At 43.9% G+C, this 15,890-nt stretch overlaps 1 protein-coding gene across 2 annotated transcripts; it reads right to left on the minus strand.

The window, feature by feature from the left end:
- Positions 1 to 566: 566 nt before the first annotated feature.
- On the minus strand, positions 567 to 14,030 carry WDCP (WD repeat and coiled coil containing). 2 transcript variants are annotated; one of them, XM_079791808.1, is made up of 4 exons: positions 14,005 to 14,030; positions 8,420 to 10,274; positions 4,864 to 4,981; positions 567 to 2,809 (listed from the first exon to the last, which is right to left on the minus strand). In XM_079791808.1, the coding sequence occupies exons 2-4, from the start codon at positions 10,253 to 10,255 to the stop codon at positions 2,592 to 2,594; spliced, it is 2,172 nt and encodes a 723-aa protein (XP_079647934.1). In that variant the 5' UTR covers positions 10,256 to 10,274; positions 14,005 to 14,030; the 3' UTR covers positions 567 to 2,591. The 2 variants fall into 2 exon arrangements, with proteins under 2 accessions (XP_079647934.1, XP_079647935.1); XM_079791809.1 differs by lacking the exon at positions 14,005 to 14,030 and adding an exon at positions 13,442 to 13,838.
- Positions 14,031 to 15,890: the final 1,860 nt, after the last annotated feature.

The following is a 15,890-nucleotide window of genomic DNA, read 5'->3' on the forward strand; positions in this document are numbered from 1 at the left end:
TGCCAAAATCCCCTTTAGAAAACAGGTTAAGAAGCCCTGAGACAGCCAGTGCGGGCTCTCTGTGGAGCACGCGCTTGCCTTTCTTCCCTCTCAGGTGTGCGTCCTTACTTTTCTCTCCTAAACTCTAAGGTCTCCACGAGACTTGCAACCAGGGGAGCAGCAGGCAGTGGCAGCTTGTCCCAGGCTAACCCCTTGAACCTGTGTCCAAGGCCCCCTTTAGACAGCATCCCCACCTCGGCTCGCTTCTGCCCCTGTGCCTTTTACTTCCCAGTGAGTCCACACAGCCCAGCGTGGCCCACTTCTTTCCCATGATGTTTCTAGGGAGCCAGAGCAGAGCACTGCCTCGGCTCTCTCCTGCTGCTCCTTCTATCCTAGGCTCTTTCTTTGTTTCACTGTCCCCAGCTGTAATAAATCTGCTCTCAAAATCACCTGAACGCTTACTGTGAAATCTTTCCTGCACCAAGTCAAGAACCCACACGCTACCAGCCAGCCCAAGGCAGACCTGCTCCGGGCCAGGTTCCTTTCTGGTGACATGTCCACCACAAGAAATACAGACAACATACACATACATCAAATCAAGAATATTTCTGTATAGCAGCAATAATCACAAAGAAAATACCATCAAAACATTAACAACAGCCGCATCAACCATGAGTGATTTTACTGAAGACTGACCAGTGAAATGCTGACTATAACATACAACTTGAGGCACCCACCTTGAACTTACTACAGGGTCTCCCAGCCCCCTCGTTAGCCTTCACAGTATGTGCTTTCATCCCACCCAGAAAATGGAGCCAGGCCTCAGACTGTCCTCAGCCACTGCTCTCGGGCAGCTGAGGACAGACAAGCGGCCTCCTCTTCCATTATCCCACAGCTCCCTAATGCATCTGAACCACAAAATGGGCCCTTGCTTCTTTCCTATCCCAGCTCCATCTTCATAAACTGTAACAGACAGGAGTCCCCAAGGGTGCAAAGTATTTCTTTCCAGATAATTTTAAAGGCAATGGGAAAAAATGACTATGTGCTAATGGAGCTTCTATGGCTGAAACAAGGGTCTGCAGATGTGATGACTAGCCACACAGACCGATTGGTTATGCTGCAGTAAATGAAATTTATAACGTGTGTGAAGGCAGTAAGAAGTGCTGTGTTTATCTAGAGTTGGGATCAGGGCTCTTTCCACTATACTAAGCTGGCCCTTTAGCCCTTATTTATAATAACTCGTACTTTTTAGGACTACCCCAGATTCAGTGAAATTTCCAACTTTCTGAAATATTTTTGCTCACAGACTCTATGCTAGTCTCTAAAACTTGACTGAAAGGAAAAGAAAAATACCAAAATTAAAGTTACAATTTAAGAGTTGAGGCTGGCCAGTGTGGCTCAGTGGTTGAGCGTTGACGCATGCACTAAGAGGTCACTGGTTCAATTCCCAGTCAGGGCACATCCCCAGCAGGGGGCATGCAGAAGGTGACCAACTGATACTGATGTTTCTCTCATTGATGTTTTTCTCTCTTCCTCTCCCCTCGTCTCTAAAATAAAAAAATTTTTAAACATATTTTTATTGATTTCAGAGAGGAAGGGAGATAGAAACATAAATGATGAAAGAGAATCATTGATTGGCTGCTTCCTGCAAGCCCTTCACTGGGGATCGAGCCTGCAACCTGGGCATGTGCCCTTGACCAGAATCGAACCTGGGACCCTTCAGTCCATAGGCCAACACTCTATCCACTGAGCCAAACTGGCTAGGGAAAAAAAAAACCATTTTTTCTTAAAAAGAGTTGATTATGAGGAGAAAAATAGGGTATTGTTTATAATCCCATAACTGGGGGGAAAATTTCAGGGAGAAAAGCAGGTGAGGCAAGAGCACGAAACCACGCCTTAGACCTCGCCTGTTCTTGGCATTGTACTAACAACATCAGCACACACCCAAGAGGGGTCTAGAAGGGTCAAAGCACTGAAATGTCATTTGAAATTTGCCCAGGGCCAGTTATTAGGAGTATCTGGACCTTAGCCAGCCAGAATTTTCTAGGGAAGCAATAAAGTTAGGTTTAAATTCTGAGAGGTCCATCCTGTTCTAGGGAGCAGAGCGGGGGAGGGAGGTAGCAGTCAATGGCTTTTTATCTTCCTCTGAACTCTGTAGATTCCTGCTGGTTTGGGCTAAGAAGAACATGCTGGAGGATATGCTCTCCTTACCCTCATCTTTAAGCCATGAGAAAGATCTATCACATGCTGAGGTACCTTTTAAGTGCTTCTAAGACAGCTTTAACACAGCTCTGGGCTGGGACAGAAAGCCTCAGAGAAACCATGAAACACAATCCATAGGGCACCATTACATTGTCTTGTTCTGGGAATTCCGACTTCAGACAAAACCACACCTCATGAATACATAAGCAAGCACTCTCTGAGCCCTCTAACAAAGACTGCGCTCTGAGCGTGAGCCTCATTCTGGGGGAGACGGAGAAGTGGCCGAGCCACCCAGGCAAGTGCTTCACCTCTGTGTGACAGTGAGTGGGGAGAGTCCACAGTGGAAAACAGATCTTGTTTGTAATGGTCTCATCCGAAAAGCTATGCAGCAAATACTCTACAAACAAGTGTCAGCCCAGATGGTTAGAATAGCTGGTGGCATCTAAACTTTGGGCTGTACGTTCTCTAAAGACTTCAAGACAAGGACCAGAATCAAGTCTCTGAGACAAAGAGTCTCTGAAGCTATTTGACCTGGAGCCGCCATCTCTTATGATTATTTCCTGTGTGGCTGTAAAAGTTAATGGGACGAAGCCTTCACTATCAGCAGAGAGAAGGATCCAGCGGGAATCTGCAAAGTAAAACGAACACATGGGCAATTTAGGATATTTCATCTTATTCTACAAGGAAAAACAAATATGACTTTTTGAGGGGAAGAATTCAGTAGTTGCTAATATTAAACCTGATCATCACAAGACTTTACAGAGAATGGGGAGACGGAAGGACTGTTACGGGGGGTCTGGTAATATGGCAGGAAGAGGAAGTTGAGGACTTAGGCAGAGCTAAAGGACATACATTTTTCACTCAGGCTGGGCATTTATTACTCAGGGGTATGCAAGTGGGCTTCTGCCTGCACACACATTAGGGGCTGTGTGTGGTGTCCCTAACTTATCTACATGCTCCTAGCAGTTTCTCCAGAAAATATGTGAGGTTGGGAACAGCCACTCTTATGGAGGAACCTTCTTTACGCTTTAGATCCATACCAACCTCTGAACACCCAACGAGGCAAAAATGATAGAGCTGGACTAGAATGGCCCAGAAAATCCTGAATGGCTTGTTCCAGGACAGCCGAGGGCCATTAGCATGCCTGGACCTTCTCTGGCTCTTTCAAGTCTATGGTGTCTTAACCTTTTGACCTTGTAATTTCACTTCTGAAAATCTATACTTTCCAAAAACAGCATGTAAAATAGAGAGGTGGTTGGTTTTTTTAAAAATATATATATATTTTATTGATATTTTACAGAGAGGAAGGAAGAGGGATAGAGAGTCAGAAACATCGATGGGAGAGAAACATCGATCAGCTGCTTCCTGCACACCTCCCACCGAGGATGTGTCTGCAACCAAGGTACATGCCCTTGACCGGAATCGAACCTGGGACCTTTCAGTCTGCAGGCCGACGCTCTATCCACTGAGCCAAACCAGTTAGGGCTAGAGAGGTTTTTACTAATGTTATTTATAATGGGCCACCACTCGAACCCACTGAAATATCAAAGAATATATGGCAGCCCGGCCAGTGTGCTCAGTGGTTGAGTGTTGACCTATAAGTCTGGAGGTCACAGTTCGATTCCTGGTCAGGGCACATGCCAAGGTTGCAGGCTTGATCCAATCCCCAGTAGGGGCCGTGCAGGAGGCAGCCGATCAATGATTCTCTCTCATCATTGATGTTTCTCTCTCTCCGTCATAGAGTTTAAATAAATGATTAGTTGCTTCTGGCCCTTATAATTTATTAATATTTAAAATGTTAACAGTAGACATGCTCTTTGAGTTGATTATTCTTCCACCAATTATCTTCCATCATTGAAATTATATTTCTCAGCAGAGAGGAAGTAAAAATTTTACTCAAAATATACAGAATTTCACATTTACATGTCTCTTCAGATGCAAAAAACAGTTGTTTATCAATGGAGTTAACAATTCTCTCTGAAATTAATAAAAAGATATTAAAAAAAGAAAAAATATTTAGCCCTAGCTGGTTTGGCTTAGTGGATAGAGCGTCAGCCTGAGGACCGAAGGCTCCCGGGTTCGATTCCGGTCAAGTGCCTAAGAAAACCACAACCTGATGGGACGTGGGCATGACTCAGTCCCTCGCCATCCAGAAGTGTCCCCCATGTCCATATGTTTGCTGCACATTAAAACAACCCCTTTCAGAAATATTCCGCAATGTTGCTATGATCTTTATGTTCCAGTGCAACAGATATATATGAGGTTTTTATGTCATTTTCTTGCAGTTGTTATACGCGGTGGGGCAAAAGTAGGTTTATAGCTATGATTACACAACACAGAGTTTACTTGTATTATTACTTATTAATTATTGCATTATTTTCAATACGACCAACTGAAAACCTACTTTTGCCCCAGCCGGTATATGGCTTTGTAACTTTTTTCTGGTTTTTCATGTACACAGTTAGGTTTTCCAGCTAGGCTGTAAGGTCCTTAAGGGCAGAGCACATATCTTCCATGTGTCTGGTGTAATAGGCCTGGGTATACGGCAGACAATTGATAATAGTTGCTAATTATCTAGTGAATCAAGGAATGACCAGTACCCATCATTTTCATTGCCAGTGAAAGTAACAAAACAGACGGGGAGGAGGGGTGCTGGGAAGGTGAAGGTCTGGATTTACCTACCGTGCAGCATTTCCACAAGGGCGAGGCCGAAAGTCTGCTGCACGGTGCTGAGCCTGAGTTTGCCACGGCAGAGAAGCACGTCTCTTTTCTCAACAGCGGATCCCACAGAATCATGTCTCTTCAGATGCAAAAAAACAGTTGTTTATCAATGGAGTTAACAATTCTTAAGATAGAAAGCGTAAATAGTTTTTTAAAATCCTTATCTAGTACCACTATCCATTAGACATCAGTTTTATATAAGGAGCTTTTTGCTCTATTATTTAACACAACTAAAGGGTCAGAACAAAACACAACCCCTAATGTACTTTTCCTAGAACTTTATCACTAGGAACTGGCTGTCCTAGGATATGACTAATAACACTATAGATGATGGACAGCAGCCTAAGAGGCACAAGCTGATGGTGAGGGACAGGTGCCTGGCTATTTTAGGTATAAGTAAAAAACTTAATGCTCTCTTTATTGGGGGGAAATGCCAAGAAAGACTGACCTAAGGATGTGCACAAGTAAACAAACTGGTCAAAATTCACTTCGTTTAGAAAAAGTACAAATAAAAATGATTATTAAATTTAAAAAAGTCTTACTAAACATTAACTCATCTTTAAAATTGGTTTCAAATATCCCTAAAGAAAATATAAAATAATTTACAGCTCTAATTTAAGATATATTAAGAGTCCAAAGGTATAATTATAGAACATAGAATAAAAAATATAACTTCTAATTATGTATTATTTGCAACAATAACTTCATGTAAGCATTTGAAGAAGAGTTTTATTAGCAAGTTATGTATCTAACTTATTTTGTTGTTAGAATTATTACTACTCATTTTCTGACTGCTGAGAAATATAATTTCAATGATGGAAGATAATTGGTGGAAGAATAATCAACTCAAAGAGCATGTCTACTATTAACATTTTAAATATTAATAAATTATAAGGGCCAGAAGCAACTAATCATTTATTTGAACTCTATGAAAAATGTCACTTTGGAAATTACAGGAGAAACTCTTCCTTACTATTGATAATTTTGCCTTTTTTCTTTTACTTTTCTCATTACAAAAGGAATATATCCTCAATATAGAGTAAAACATAAATTTATAATGTGGAAAGTAAAGTCCCCCAGATTCTACCTCCAGAGGTAATTATTGATAATAGCTTGGCTCAATCAGTTCATTATAAACTGAGAAACTGAAGAACTGAAAAGGCAAAATACCACGCATTTCTTTTACTCAAAATATACAGAATTTCACATTTACAAATGTTTACAAAAGAAAAAAATATGTTATTATTTGGTAGAAAAAATATAGACTTACTTAAAACTAACTCTATGATTTTCTCTAAGGGTTGGATTATGAAGAATTTTTACTTTCAACATTAATTATTCCTATATTGGTTACATTCCCTTTCTCCCCCCAGTAAGCACATATTACTTTTGTAATTAGGAAAAAAAAAAATACTGTGCAGAGGTAGAAAAGTAAAAAAGCTCTATATGCTGATATGGAGAATTTTTTTAAAAAAATATTTTTACTGATTTCAGAGAGGAAGGGAGAGAGAGATAGAAACATCAATGATGAGAGAGAATCACTGATCAGCTGCCTCCTGCAGAACGGAGAATCCAGAATTAGATCTCAGTATAGATAAGTTTATATATGATAAATATGGTAGACTCAGTTCAGTGGGATAAAGGTGAATTTTTAGTAATGTTGCTGACACAACTGGCTATCTAACTCTCAGAAAATAGAAGTGGCCCATACACAAAAATTTAATTACAGATTGAAAATGTAAATGCAGGCCCTGGCCAGGTAGCTCTGTTGGTTAGTGTCCTCCCGATTTGATACCCGGTCAGGGCACATACAAGAAGCAACCAATTAATGCATAAATAAGTGGAACAACCAATCAATGTTCCGCTCTCTCAAATCAATTAAAAAACACAAATGTAAAAACCAAAATAATAAAATATTACAAGGGCCCTGGCCGGTTTGATGCAGTGGATAGAGCCTCAGCTCTTGGACTGAAGGGTCCTGGGTTCGATTCCAGTCAAGGGCATGTACCTCGGTTGCAGGCTCGATCCCTAGCCTTGGTCAAGGCTCATGTGGGAGGCAACCAATAGGTGTCTCTCTCACATTGATATTTCTCTTTCTCTGTTTCTCCCCAGCCCTTCCATGCTCTCTAAAAGTCAATGGAAAATTACCCTCAGGTGAGGGCTGAATAAACAAACAAACAAACAAACAAATAAATAAAATATTGCGCCCTGAACGGTTTGGCTCAGTGGATAGAGCATCGGCCTGTGGACTCAAGGGTCGCAGGTTCGATTCCGGTCAAGGGCATGTACCTTGGTTGCGGGCACATCCCCAGTAGGGGGTGTGCAGGAGGCAGCTGATGGATGTTTCTCTCTCATCAATGTTTCTAACTCTCTCTCCCTCTCCCTTCCTCTCTGTAAAAAAATCAATAAAATATATATATTTTTAAAAACAACCCTTAAGCCTTTAAAAAAAAGTTTTAAAAAATTGCAAGAAAATCTAGACATTACATAAAAACTTCTTGTAAACTGATAACTCAATAAGAAAAAAATGAGCAATAGGTAACTCATTTATTGCCCCAGAACATGAAGACATATGTACTCAAATTCACTAATAGTAAAGGAAAAAAGAAATTAATAAAAGTGAAATACTATTTCCCATTTATCACATTCATGAGGATGTGAGGAAAAGGTTGCTGGTGAGCATGTAATGAGACATTGTTAGTAAAAATCTTTGAAAGGCAATCTGGCAAATTTTTTTAAAAGTAGAAACATATATTCAAATTGCATTCCTGCTTCTGGGAACCAACCCAATACCAATAAAAGTAGGAAAACAAATGGATACAAACAAGAATACTATTGTAGCACTATGCAACTGAAAACAAAGTGAATGTCCATCAACAGGGAACGCCTGAACAAACAGCATACTCTCAGAATGAAGTAGAGTACAGCATATACCCTGTTTCTATAAAACAAAAACCACCCCTGAACCTAATGTCGCTTGTACCTATGTATCTGCTTATGCAAAGATCTGTGTAAGATTATGAGTATGAAGTGCACTATGGAAGGATCCACATTAAGCTGCTAGTTAAATGGGGAGGAGCAGAGGTCAGTTCGATAGGGAAGGAAAGTGTTCATGGTAAAGTGACAGGATGCCACTTATGTAATACTATGTTTGCATATGCATGCATAAATAGATGCATTAACATTTTAAAAATAAATATAACCTTTCTTATAAATGGAAGAGTGTGTGCACTGCATAAGAAAAAAGTTTCACAATGAAATAGCACAATTAAAAATTTCTTTTTCTAAATATAAATTGATAGAATAAGTGCAATCATTCATGTTTCACACCATGCACAGGATAAAAATCGGTGTATCCTGGTTTGTATGTTCATGTGGTTGGCAGGCAACCAACCTGTAAAGGTGTAACAGCTTGCCTGTAATCTAACAGCCCAGTTCAACTTAAATACTATCTTTTGCAACCATTTTTCTTGCAGTGACTTTTATGTATAGTGGTAGCTCCTTAAGGAGAAAGTACCTGGTAAGAGATGTGGACATAAGGCAGATCCTGAGAGAGCGGATACACCGGAGAGGACTCCTTTCCATTGTGTAGGAAGTCTGTGAGTTCAGAGAGAGAGCGCTGTACTTCAGTCAGTTTCCTCGATAAAATTTCCAGTTCCTTAGAGAGCTGGTGCGGTTCCTTTTCCCGTTGTAAGTTCTTCCTTGGAGGGAAATTAAGAGGGTGGAGGGTGCCGGTGCAGTCTGGTGTGCTGCTGGGTTTGGGCAGTGTCGCTGGCCCGTTAACAGGCTCGGCATCTAGAGTCTCCAGGGCGATGGAGTCATCACGGACACTGGACGGAGGACTTCTGATTTCTTTAATAAAAGTACTTCCAGGCCTTCCACCTCGACTACTGCTGGTAGCTGTTAACAAGAGTCCTCTGTTTTGGTGACAGATATCTGGCGAAAGACTTTCAATGAGCTTTTCCCTCTCTGCTTTATTTAATAGAGCACTGACAGTAGAGTAGCCACTCTGGTTTTCACTCACCGTTCCTGGAAATTCCTCTTTCAGCCTTACTTCTCTAACAACCAAGCGAATGATATACTCATCCGACTTTGAAGAAGGAAGAAATGTCGAATCAGTGGATTTTTGTTTTCCTACCAAAATCAACAATAATTTATCTGTCAAGAAACATAAGCCTTTTGGTCTCTCACTACTCTCTAAGTGAATTTGCTGGATGTTTGGCATAAACGATGGAATGACAGAATAGATAAAAATGATATTACAAGTATTGGAAGCCACTGCCACAACCTTTGCTTCCAGATTAAATGCTATTAGATCAGGAACCAGAATGCCTGGAATGGTGACTTTTTCGGTCTGGGTAACCTCTTTCTCAAAGGTCACAAGAATTAAATGTGAAGAATCCAGATCGGTTCCTGCCAAGTAATCCTTTTTTCTTAGACAAATAAGGGCACTGCTCTCAGACTTCGGTCTACTGAAACGTATATGAGTTAGATCCAGAGGATCTGACCCGGAAGAAGAACAGGGAGAAACCGCTGTGTCGGAATTTGTTCCATACGAGGCTGTCCCTTTATCCACAGAGGGCAGCTCCTCAATAACTGGTGAGGTATACAGACAAGTGTCTTCACTGCGAGGTGGAACGCCAACTGTTTCAGATGCATTCAAGCTACAGATCTTACCTATGGGAAGTTCTGTGGCTATGACGACCTGTGAGCCCACGGTGGCCCCGATGGCACGCACATCGCTGTGCACATCCAATACTGGGCAGGCGGAGCACCTCTGAAGAGTCTTCTGAGCACTGTCCCAGAGATAAGAATGCAGGCTGCTGCCTACTGCCACCACCAGCCTCTGGCCGTCCTGGGTCCAGCATGCACAGTGAATAAGGCCCTGGGTGCTGCTGTCCGCTTTCACTCGGGAACTATCACAGTGAAGGTTATGGACAACGGAGACATCGTGTGCAGTCAGCACCGTGAGAACAGCACTTTTCGGGTGCCACACACAGCCTTGGGGAAGGACGGCGCGTGATTCTCTAATCTCACAGGTCTGAGACATCAACGGCTTGCTTGTTTCCACGGTATTGGGACACAGCTGCCACACAGTGACATGCTGCTTATGCTGGACAGCGAGCAGAGGGGGCGTGTCAGCTGTACCAGGTGGGGCCCACGACACCCCATACACGTGCTCAAATTGTCCAATGACCTTCGAGTCCCCAAACTTGGCCTCTCCGCTCTGAAGCTGTACATCAGTCAGGACTACCTGCTTCCCATCGGTCCAGGTAAGGCCGTGAATTGGGTGTATTGCTTGACACAAGGCATTCAGCCCACTCCTGAGAAGTTTTCCTTTTCCCAACTCCATCCTTTCTGATAAAGGTTATCTGAAATAATTAAAAAGAAAAGCTACATCCTGAGACTGTAATCAGAGAAATCCAGAATATAGGACATGTTTCAAGACAACTGGCTTAGACGTTTCACGGGTCAATATTGTGAGAGGATAAAAGGATAGGAGGAGCCCTGGCCGGTTTGGCTCAGTGGATAGAGCGTCGGCCTTCGGACTCAAGGGTCCCGGGTTCGATTCCGGTCAAGGGCATGTACCTTGGTTGTGGGCACATCCCCAGTAGGGGGTGTGCAGGAGGCAGCTGATTGATGTTTCTCTCTCATTAATGTTTCTAACTCTCCCTCTCCCTTCCTTTCTGCAAAAAATCAATAAAATATATTGGGGAAAAAAAAGGATAGGAGGAATGTGGCAGGTTCAAAAAGACTACTGAGTCAAAACAAGCAAATGCAACGTATAATCTTTGGATCTTAAATTGAGGAAATAAAATTTTCTACCAAAAAAATATATATAGCCCTAGCCGGTTTGGCTTAGTGGATAGAGCATTGGCCTGCTGACTGAAGGATCCCAGGTTCAATTCCAGTCAAGGGCACATGCCTGGATTGTAGGCTAGATCCCCAGTAGGGGGCATGCAAGAGGCAGCCAATCAATGATTCTCTCTCATCATTGATGTTTCTATCTCCCTCTGTCCTTCTCCTTTCCTCTCTGAAATCAATAAAAATATATTTAAATATTTAAATATATATATGTAGAACTGGGGAAATTAGAATAATGAATGGATATTAGATAATATTGTAGGGTTAGTAATTTTCTTAAATGTGACCATGGTATTGTGGTCATGTAGGAAAATGTCTTTATTGTTAAGATAATGTTTGTTGAAGTATTTGGGAGAAAGTGTCATAATGCCTACAACTTTCTTTCAAATGCTTTAGAAAACAAACAACCCCCCCCCTCCAAAAATGTATGTGTATATATATATATATATATATATATATATACATATATATATATGTATGTATATATATATATATATATATATACATAATTTGTGTGTGTATATATAGAGAGCGCATGCACTAAAACAAAGGTAGAAAAATGTTAACAATTGCTGAATTCAGATTGAGGAAACTATGTCTGTATTCATGGGATTTTCAACTTTTAAGCTAGAAAAGTTTCAAATTAAAAAGTTGAGAAAAGTCTCCATCATCATCTAATTTCTATTCTCCTTTTACTGCCAAGTCAATAAATAACTGATATTCACAACTCTGACTTTATTAGCACTTATTTCCTCAACTCCCTTAAAAATGGCCTTTACCTCTATACTGAAATGACACTCAAAAGTCACTATTGCTATTTCTACTTCATCATTTTCAAACAGCACTTAATTTTCAAGATATTTTCACATTTCCGATTGCATTTGTTTGCAACAATCCTTCACAATAATGTAAACTAGGCTAGGCAAGTATTACTTTCAAATTTTTCATTCTTAAGGGTTTTTCCCCTCAGACATTTATATGACTAAAGTACATGCTCACTGCAATGAAATGCAAACAAACCAGAGGTGTCTAAAATAAAAAATGTTTCCTCCAACTCCTCTTTACCACTACCACGCCGTCCCCCAAATCTTAAGTCCTTGAAAAAAAGCACTGTTAACTATTTGGTGTATAGCCTTTGAATCTGTTAAAGCAATCCTATATAATAAAAGGGTAATATGCAAATAGACCGAACAGCAGAACAACCGAACAACCAAAGCGTAATATGCTAATGATATGCTAGGGCTGCCCAACCGCTCGCTATGACGTGCACTGACCACCAGGGGGCAGACAGTGGACTGGTCAACCAGTCGTTTTGACGTGCACTGACCACCAGGGGGCAGATGCTCAGACAGGTAGGTTAGCTTGCTGCTGGGGTCCAGCTGATCGGGACTGAGCAAGATGGGCCAGACACACCCTGTAGCCCTCCCGCAGTCCCTCCCCAGCCCGATGGTGTACAGCCTGGCCTGTGCCCTCTTGCAATCCAGGACCCCTTGGGGGATGTCGGAGAGCGGGTTTCAGCCCGATCCCGCAGACTAGTCCCCTTGTGAGGGCGCCAGACGCAGGGCTCATGGCTGTCGAGCGAACGGGAGCCTCTCCTGATCAGGACTGATTGGGTGATTGGGCGCAAGCCCGTGGCAGGCACAGTGGGGCCAGGATGAGCAGGAGCGGCAGGTAGGAGCTGCAGGCGGTATTGGGACTGTGGGTTTTGTCCGATCCCTGCAGGCCACCCAGAGGGACCCCACCCATGCATGAATTTGTGCACCGGGCCTCTAGTATATGTATATTTCTTTATACATAATATGATTTTATATGTGCTACATTTTTAAAATCCTCATTGGAGAATGTGATTATTAATTTTGTAGAGAGAGGGGAAGGAACAGGGAGAGGAGGAGAGAGGGAGAGAGAAACATTTATGTGAGAGGAACATCCATTGGTTGCCTTCTGTACCCGCAACCTAGGTATGTGCAACCTTTTGCTGCACGAGACCACGCCAACCAAATGAGCCACACCGTCCAGGACTAAATTTTTTCTTTTGGACAAAAATGGGGCATAAGTCAGAGTTCCCGAGTATTAACAACAGAAACCACTCTGGTTAACTTAAGCAAAAAAATAATAATAATAATAATAATAAAACTAAATAAAAAATAAGCTCAAGAACCAGGCTCAGAAAACAGGCTGCTAGGCACAATAAACCACTGCTGCCCCGTCAGCTGAGAATCCACTGCACTGCCCCTTCACCTGATGGCAATTGCTTACAATTCAGAACGGGGAGAGGCCTCCCATGGGTTGAGCTCAGTTCACATCCTTTGCTCTAGCAACCGGGATGGGGAGAGAGTTTCCCCACAAAAAACCAAGAGGCCCAAAGTTGAAATGACCTTCAGGAGGTCTCCAATTATTTGGTATCTTGTAAAATATTTATACCCCTCCCCCCACCCCCCACCCCCCAACCCGGTGCGTTGTCTTTGCCTTTCTCTCTCCTAAGCTCCACGGTCCCTTTTATTTTTTGCCTCAGTAACTTGTTTCCTGAGCCCAGGCAGCCCAGCTGGCTCACTTTTTATACCTCTGTTACTTTCTAAACCAACTTTCGCTTGTGTTTGGGGGAAAAGGAATGAACACACAGGAAAGGTATATTCACACACAAAAAATCCATCCAAAGAAAACTGTGATTACATACCTCGACTTTTGCATGCAGTTGTGGTTAGTTTTTCAGTCATACCGTACAATTCTGTATCGCATTGTTTTTTCACTGAACATTATATATTAGCATATTCCCATATTATTTAAGGTTTTTGTAAATTATTTTTATAGGCCACTTAATATTCACTCAGGGAAGCTGCAATTTTCCTCACTGCTGAGACACCCGGTGGTAGCCAACTTTACAAATAACGCTTTATAAAGATCTTTATGCATAAAGCCTTTTCTTCTTCTGGATGGTTACGTGAGGATATATTCCCTGAAACGTCACCCATGAGTCACAGGGGATGTATTCACTCCTTTAAACCCACCCGCGGCTCCCCCGCACCCACTAACCACCGCACGCCGGCCCCCACCCTTCTTCCCACACCGTCCGCACACCTGAGCGTCTTTCACCCTCCGCCCAAGGGCCGGTCCCTCCACCATCCATCCCGCCCACCCACAGGCTCCCCACACCCGCCAGGCTGGGCAACAGTGGAGACAAGACACCTTTGGACTCACTGCCCCACATTAACCAGCTTCCCCGGAGCCGCCCCAACTCACCCAACGCCGTTCCAAAGTCCGCAGCGGGTGCCGGAAGCATCGACTCCAGGGCCTCTGATAGGTGAGCTGGTCGGGGAAAGCTCGGGAATGCTGCCAGCCTATTGGCTTTTATGTGTGTCACGTTAGGAGCGGGTCTTTCCCACGGACCAATAAGTTCTGGCTTTGCCGCACAGATCTCTGGGAGTTGTAGTCCAGGTGAAACTCCCGACTGTAAGCCTCACGCAATTTCTCTCTCTCTCGAGGTTTAATGCCTTTCCCCACTTCTTACCGGTTTTCTTAGTCTAAGAAGGAGTCCAGAAGCCCTAGAGTCAATTCGGTTTCTTAAGTTTTTTGGGGGGAGATGGGGAGTCAGGGATGGGAAGGGGTTGAGGATCTATTTAAAATACAAAATTTCCTCAGAAAATTGTTGTGGGATTTTTTTATTTTTATTTTATTATTTTTTTAATGTATTTTATTGATTTTTACAGAGAGGAAGAGAGAGGGACAGAGAGTCAGAAACATCGATGAGAGAGAAACATCGATCAGCTGCCTCCTGCACACCCCCTACTGGGGATGTGCCCGCAACCAAGGTACATGCCCTTGACCGGAATCGAACCTGGGTCCCTTGAGTCCGCAGGCTGACGCTCTATCCACTGAGCCAAACCGGTTAGGGCTGTGGGATTTTTTTTTTTTAATGTTCTTATCTGTACACAAAATATTGTGCATTCCATTGAAGCCACTCCACTGACCTGTTCCAGTTACACACCCCTGTTCCATACGTACCCCAAAGTGTCTGCCCATGGCCATAGCTCATGGACTAGTGTGACCCCCCTGGGAGAACGTGGGCCACACCTGGGAACAGCCAGGGGGGGATTTCAGATCCTGGCCCTCATAGCACAGTGGATCATCATCTTCCTTGAACAACACAGCCAATCCACTTTCAACGATGCTGAGAGCCTGCAGTCTCCTAGGCAACCACCCGGGAGACGGGGGAAGGACATCTCTGGGGCCTACTCCGGACACCTTCGCTCAGGCTTTCCTCCCCAGGCCTGCCTTCCAGCACCACGTGCTAGGACCAGACCTCCACATCACTGCTGGAACCACACAGCCAAGAGTTAGAAACAAAAACTTCCAGTCCCATTCATTCTTTGAGCAAATGAATGCAAATGATTTCTCCCGAAAATCTCCATCGACTCCTGGGCCTCTTTGGGGTGGAGGAGGTCGAACTCATTCATTCATCCCCCAGCGCGAATCGCTCCACGCTGTGAGTGTCCCCACCCATCCCAGTTTTAGTTTCCCGAGGACAGCGATGGTCTTCACTCCAAGGGTTTCCCAGGATGCAGTTCTTGGGCTTGGAAGGTGGGAATCCACCTGTGCGTGGGGCAGAGCTACCAGAACTCAGAGGGGTGGAGAAGGGTTGGCAATGAACCTCCCTCCCTCCCACCCCACCCCGCCCCACCCTCCAGCTTGCTCCTGCAGATCCAGGCACCCAGCGAGGGCAGGCACCTCTCTGGTGCTTCCAAACGTTCTGAACCCCATGCCAGTGAGCCCGACTAGTTAGGCCTGGTTCAGTTGCCGGCCTTCCCCTGATCTGTGGGAGCAAGCAGATTCCCAAGAGATAAATCTGGGTTGAACGGATGGGTGAAGGGATGGATGCACAGGTGAGCGGGTGGATGCGGGAAAGCCTGCACGCCTCGCTCAGCATCCTCCCCGTCCGCGGGTCCGGCTCGTTAGCCGGGCTGGGCTCCAGAGCCGCGGGTCGGGGTCGCTTCCCCCCGGCCCCGCCCCGGCCGACCCCACCTTTCCTCGCCGCCCCGCCCCGCCCCGCCGCCCCCTTCCTGTGGCCCCTCCCCGCGCAGGTCCCGACTCCGCCGCACCTCCTCCGGCTCTGCAGTGGCGGCGGGGAG

Source organism: Cnephaeus nilssonii (assembly GCF_951640355.1).
Source record: "Cnephaeus nilssonii genome assembly, chromosome: 15".
Classification (NCBI taxonomy): Eukaryota; Metazoa; Chordata; class Mammalia; order Chiroptera; family Vespertilionidae; genus Cnephaeus; species Cnephaeus nilssonii.